General features: G+C 46.2%; 1 protein-coding gene across 1 annotated transcript; it reads left to right on the top strand.

The window, feature by feature from the left end:
• LOC123931665 (ADP ribosylation factor like GTPase 2 binding protein) lies at positions 1–6,272 on the top strand. Its single transcript, XM_045989093.1, has 6 exons — positions 1–329; positions 1,048–1,109; positions 2,596–2,702; positions 3,950–4,035; positions 4,251–4,347; positions 4,877–6,272. Exons 1-6 carry the CDS (start codon positions 292–294, stop codon positions 4,976–4,978), a joined length of 492 nt encoding a protein of 163 aa, XP_045845049.1. The 5' UTR covers positions 1–291; the 3' UTR covers positions 4,979–6,272.
• The last annotated feature ends 466 nt before the right edge of the window (positions 6,273–6,738 follow it).

The raw sequence follows: 6,738 nt of genomic DNA, 5'->3' as shown, positions 1-6,738 counted from the left end.
GCGCGGCGCCGGGCTGTAGGTAACTGACGCCCGGACCCCGCAGCGGCCGCGACGCGCCCTGAGAGACCTGGCTGGTTGTGAGCGCCCCGCAGGCGCGTGGCCGCTCCCGGGGAGCCTGAGGCCCGGCCTCGCACGTAGGGCCTACCCCGGCTGCGCCGTGAGCAGGCGAGGCCTCCCAGATGCGGGTTGCGGCTCTACGGAGGAGAGCCGAGGCTGGGCCCGGGCTGCGGACGCGATAGGAGGCCGGCGGGCCCGCTCGCCCTGCGAGTGGATGCGGCGGCGGCGGCGGCGATGGACGCCCTAGAGGAAGAGAGCTTCGCGCTGTCCTTGTGAGTGATGCGGCCCGGCGCTGCCGGCGCTCGCCTGGGCCTCCGCCCTGAGAAGCGGGTGTCCTGGATGGGTGGAATGGGGGCGAGGGACCGCCATGACTCCGCCCAAGTTCCTGCTGTCGAAGGCGCGGCCGCCGGCTTCAAGCCGGTAGTGCGGGCGAGTGTCATGCGTTGAGCAACGCCTCCATCACAATCCCCCCGCCTCCGACCCCCTAATCGTCAGCAAAACCCGGCAGCTTTGAGCTGCCGAGGCCAACCACAGGTCAGAGGACCCTCCACCACCACCACCACCTCCACCACTTCTGGGGACTCCTGATCCGATTGCCCCTCTGGCCAGTATCTCGCTGGCGCCAGGTTCACGCTCACAAGACGATAGGTGTGGGGTGATAGCGAGAATGCGGTGAGTAAACCCGAAGGACAAATATGAAGAGCCTTAAGATGTGCCCTGCGAGCCGCTGCTCCCCTTTATTTGTCCCTTTTGTCGTTCCTTGTGTCCTAACGGGTTTTCTGAAAATGGAACCATTTAACTTCAATATCACGAACATGTTAAACATGTTTCCTGTTTGGAATTGCTGCATTAGCCAATAATCATTCTTAATGGCTGAAGCTGGGTGATGGGAAGTTCCTTTTGCTGTTTTAGGCACGTTTGAAAATGTCCCTCTTGCACTTTTTTAAGCGAATTCTTTGAAACAGCACCTAATCCAGGTATATTTTTCAGCTCTTCCGCCTCTGATGCAGAATTTGATGCTGTGGTTGGATATTTAGAGGACATTATCATGGGTAAGCTTCCTCGAGCCTCAAGCCTCCGTCTAACCTGTGCTCTTCAGTTCTTAGACCCTTGTGGTTTGGAGAGTTAATTTGGAGAGAAAACAGCAAGCTGCATATAAATCTTAATGTAGCAAAGAGTAGTATTAAGTAAGCCATACTGTGATTTTAGAGTCAAACATCCCCCCTTGTTTTAACAACTAATAACCATGGATTCAGGTAATGGGCCCTAGAAGTTAGGAGCCACTTGGCAAAACTGACCTACTTTATTTCAGAGAGTAAGAGGAATCCCATTTTTCAGTTTTAAGCATTAATGTTTTTGTGACATAAACCACCAGCATAATACCATAGCCATAACACACGTTTCCATGAAGAAAATAAAATGCCATACTTGAACTGGTTCTGTATTTTCCTAGGTTCTGAGTTCCTCTTTGTGCATTCGTTTTGGTGCATACAGACCTAAGTATAATAAGCAGTAACAGGCACCCAAGGTTTAAGACAAATACATGAAAGTGGAAAACTTTGTCTGAGTTTTCTTAAAATTAGACAAAAAAGGACTCCATTATTTTGGTGATGTTTCATAGTCTCTAGTCTAGTCTGCAAATTATTGACCCAAGCTTTTGTATCTTCAGAAGAGGTCGCAAAAATGTTGACACCCTCAACCCTAAATACAGAGGTTTCACCAGTAGCCCTTGTCCTGTGTGAATCTGAGGGTTTCTGCGGAATCCTCAGGAATACTTTTGAGTTCTTCTGTCCTTTTGGGCACCCTATGTGCCGTGGAAAAAGGAGCCATCTTTAAGTTCAGGGTATTTCCTTTTATTTTCAGGAGTAATACTCTCATTAAAATTCCCTATTCTCTCACATTTAGGTGTTTGCTATAAGCTAATATGAATCCATCCAAATGCCACCTGCAGTCCTTTATAATAGTTACTCTGATCATCCTCATTTTCCAGTTGAAAAAAATGGGGCTTAGAGATACTAGAAAATGTGCCCAAGGTCACACAGTTTAAGCGCCTCAGCTAGGATCAGAGCCCATATGCTTAATCACTACACTATTTCTACTATAGCTAATGAAATCCTGTTACAAGAGAACCATTCCATTCCTTTGTGGAAAAGGAATTTGAAGAAGTTCCCAAGCCATCCTACATGGGGGTGTTTAAAATGGACCAAAGGACGGTTGTAATGGTTGCACAACAATGGGGATGTACTTAACGCCACCAAACCATACTCAAAAACAGTTAAAACCATGAATTTTATGTGAGGTATATGTTATCACAATTTTTAAAATATTGGTATTTTTTACTAATTAATAAGACTGGATAGGGCTATTTGAACCTTGGTGTTGTAATGAACACTTGCTTAGAACATCTGTAGCTTTCCCTCTCCTAGAGACTGGCCACTGAGAAAGCAGTTGTGCTGGCACAGAATTCCTGCCTGCTTACCAGTCAGGAAGATTTTTAGTCTCCACCAAAAAGCCTAACATCTTCCTGTTGTGGTTCAGATGATGAGTTCCAGTTATTACAGAGAAATTTCATGGACAAGTACTATCAGGAGTTTGAAGATACAGAAGAGAATAAACTCACCTACACACCTATTTTTAACGAATACGTAAGTGGTTTTGTTTCTCTCCCCAGAGATTAGTTCTTCAGAACGTGAATTTAGAACCAAAAGATAATGACATTTGCTGCACTTTTAGAAACTGCCACCAATACCTGCCAGAAATTGTTTAGAATTCCGTCTAGTTCTTACCTCCCTTTGCTTTCCTCTGCAGTGTTTGGTGATTTCTGTCCACCTTCAGTTTTTCAAAGATGGCTTGATCATAATCCTATTTTCAGTTATAATATATGGGTTCGCCATACGCTGCCTTTATATGCTTCGACCTTTGGACTTGCACACATAACAGCTGACCCCTAAGCAATGTGGGGACTTAGGCGTCCTGATGCCCACGGAGTGGAAAAAACTTTTGACCCCTCAAGAACTACTAACAGCCTGTTGTTGACTGGAAACCTTACCAATAACAGAAATAATTGATAAACAATATTTTGTATAGATATCCTATACTGTGTTCTTATAATAAAGGAAGCTAGAAAAAAGAATGTTACTAAAATCATAAATACAATTAAAGTTCTGTATCGTATTTATAAAAAAAAAAATCCACGTATATGTGGAGCCACGCAGTTCAAACTCTTATCGTTCAAGGGGCATCTGTATTTTTTTTCTACTAAATATCCAGTCAGGTACTACCTGACTGTTAGGCAGAAGTGAAAACCAAGACCAAGAGCATTAACTAGTTGGTGGGGAGACCAAGACTAGAACCCAAGAATCTCAACTCTAGGCCCTCGGGTCTTTCCATTGTGTTGAGGCCTCAAATAACGTCTTGGAATTATCTCATCTATTTGGGCAAAAGTTTGATCCTCCAGACTTTAACCTTAAAAACATGGCGGACTCGTCAGTTTTCTCCACACAAGCCCTGGCTTATACGGAGCCTGTGATTACCTCCAACAATATACCTCTCTGTAGATTCTTTTTGCACATATTCCATCTACCCGAGAAAAAAAGGGTCCACTTACTTCATTCCTCACGGGGCGCTACGAGCCCCGCTGATCCCTGGCCTCTACCTTCCTCAGCGCGTTCCTCCTCTCAGTGTAAATCCCTGCGCAGGCGCTCCGGCATGGGCCAGAGCGCATGCTCACTGAGGACAGGCGCTGTGGTTCATTTCATTGGTACCCCGGGCGCTGAGGATGTAGCCTGGTTCGTAGAATGGGCTCTTACGAAATGCTTGCAAGGGCTAGAGGCCAGGCTTTCTGAAAAGCAGCCTTGTTTTCCTAAAACCAAGATCCTTTCCACCGTGACAGATTTCTCTGGTAGAAAAGTATATTGAAGAACAGCTGCTGGAGCGGATTCCTGGATTTAACATGGCGGCTTTCACCACGACTTTACAGTGAGTTGAACTTGACTCTGCATTTTTATCTTTTTCTCCTTTCCTCCTCCTCCACTCTGAAAAAGACCCTCTTTTTTTCTTCATGCATGAACCTGAAGGTTGAGAGCTCTGGGTGGTCGGGTTCTGGGGTGGAAGGCCCTCAAAACCCTCTAGTGGAATCTTGAGACAGAATCTGTTTCAGTCCTTCATGAAACAGCCATCCTTTTCTTTTGCAGGCACCATAAAGATGAAGTGGCTGGTGACATATTTGACATGCTGCTCACGTTTACAGATTTTCTGGCTTTTAAAGAAATGTTTCTGGACTACAGAGCAGTAAGTCACTCTTGCTCACTTTGTCCACCACTATCAAGCACAGACCAGCTGCCAGATTTCTCCCCACAACTGGCCAGTGTCAGTTTGGCAGCTAGTATAGTACTAAGAGCATGAGCTGCTGTCCTCCGACAGGGACCCCACACCCTTACTGAGGGACTGCATGCTCATGTGTTGTCGCAACAGGTCCCGGTACCTCTTAAAGACCCTCACTAATTAAAAGAACAAAACCGAAGAGGTCTAACTGCCTTGCCTCTCTTATAAGGCAGGCTTTTAATAGGAAAAAAATATTTCAGCTAAGGGAGGAACAATTTTTAGAGTGATGGGGCCAGTGCTGAACAAGAATGCCAAATAACCTCCTTCCCTCTCTATTCTGCTCCCCCCTGGGGCCTACCCTCCCAGCCGATCACCTCCTTTCCCATGCCTGAGGCAGGGTTCTGGGCTAGAAAGGACCTACACCCCCCCCCCCCCCCCCCCCCCCCCGCCCACACACACACCATTCCTTGCTTCTTAAGATTGTTTTCTCACACAGGAAAAAGAAGGCCGGGGATTGGACTTAAGCAGTGGTTTAGTGGTGACTTCATTGTGCAAATCCTCTTCTGTGCCAGCTTCCCAGAATGACCTGCGACCCTAGGTCCCACCACCAAGCAATGGGATCTTTCTGGACCTTGCCAGCCCTGTAGACTGGAAGAGGCTCTGGCTAATGTGACAGAATTACATGTTAGAAAGACTGACTGCTCCGCAACTCCTTATTAATGTTAAGTATTGATGGGTCAAGACAATGGTCTGACCCTCCTGAGACCCTGAAGCACCTTCTCGTGTTCAGTAATCCTAGCACTCCTCCCAAGCAGACCCCTCTCAGGGGTCTGCCTTAGGCTCCGGCTCCAGAGTGTGGCATTGCCCTGGGGCCACTTCCCCAGCATGTGTTGGTAGGTCATCTCCAGGCCTCTTTGGCTCAACAGGCTCTGCATGTCCTTCAGGCTTTTTGTGTTGCTCACAGTCCTCTGTATTCATCACTCTCAGACCTGCAGCCTCAGTGGCTTTTTTGCCTGTGGGAGAACATATCTCTGGGCTGTTAAGCCAGCTGCCTGCCCAGCTGAGCTCTCTGCAGCTCTTCCCATTCCATCTAGTTTGGGCTGTAACTGAGAGGTGTCCCTGGCCTGAAGCTACATGTGGAAATCATTTCCTTGTCTTACACTTGTCAGTCCTTGCATCACTGTTTTCTGCAGTCCTGATGTGGTGTGTTTCTAGAATTCTCGTAAGCATTTTTAGAAAAATATTTTTATAGAAAAATACTCAGGCTAACCTAGTGGATATAATCTTGGAGCTTCCAGATTACCCACTTAAAGATCAAAGTATTATATGCTGTATGCTTTTTAGCTGTTAGTGCTATGAAAGCAAAAATGCTTTCTACGTTGGCCTTCCTGGTCTACTGGGCACCAACGAGCATGTGCTTATGCTGTGGAAGTAGGCTCAAAGGTCTCCCCTTCTTATAGCATGTTAAATGTTTGTACAGGTTTGCTAAAACCCTTTCTATATGAATAAGTTTATTAGGTTTTCTGTTGGGGTAGGGTCCTAGTTCCTTCCTCCTGTCAATCTCCCTACCAAGATGGTGTTCCACTGAGCGAGCTCAGCGCAAGTAGGAGAGAGCAGACAGCTTTACTGGTCACATGTATGCTTTGATTTAGCACAGTGTTTCATAGAAAGTACTGACCAGGAAACACAGGTGTCACATCTCTAGAAAGAAAGAACGTAGTATTTCAATTCCCAGTGTGTACCTTCTGTGTTTTTTATAAGTAAAAGTAAGACAATATACTGATCTCAGTCACCCATTCTGGTTTTCGAGTATGAGCTATATAGACTAATGTGTTTTTCTGTACTGATGTGTGACGCTTATTAAATACTTTTGTACCATGAGTAAACTTGGAGATATGTTGCAAGAACTGTGATTCTTACAGGGTCTTCTTTATTGTCGCCGCTGTTGTTGGGTCACTGCTATTGTGGTCTTTCAAGCCAAAGGCACTCTTAGAGCCAACTTTTTCAAATGCTCTGCCTCCTGGCCTTGCTTTCCCCTCTTGCCCTTTTCATAGAGGACTACGTACTGTAGGCCTGGCCTGGTCAAAGTACTTGATGAAAACCTGTTGGTCTGCCTGCCTGGTGGAAAAAAAGCCATGGATGTTGACAGGTCCAAAAAATCACTTATGAAAAAGGAGAACAGAGGCAAACGGTTTTTTTCTGCTTAGAGGAAAAAAAGTAGGCAAGCCTGCTGTAGCTAAGTATGAGCAGGTGGGCTTTCTGATTTCTTATAAACAAACTAGCAGGACACTTGGGTGGCTTAGTTGGTTATGCATCTGCCTTCGACTCAGGTCGTGATCCCAGGGTCCTGAGATTGAG

The sequence above is a fragment of the Meles meles genome, chromosome 19, assembly GCF_922984935.1.
Source record: "Meles meles chromosome 19, mMelMel3.1 paternal haplotype, whole genome shotgun sequence".
NCBI classification, from domain to species: domain Eukaryota; kingdom Metazoa; phylum Chordata; class Mammalia; order Carnivora; family Mustelidae; genus Meles; species Meles meles.
Note: the sequence above shows the minus strand (reverse complement) of the source record. Positions and strands in the feature narration are given on the sequence as shown.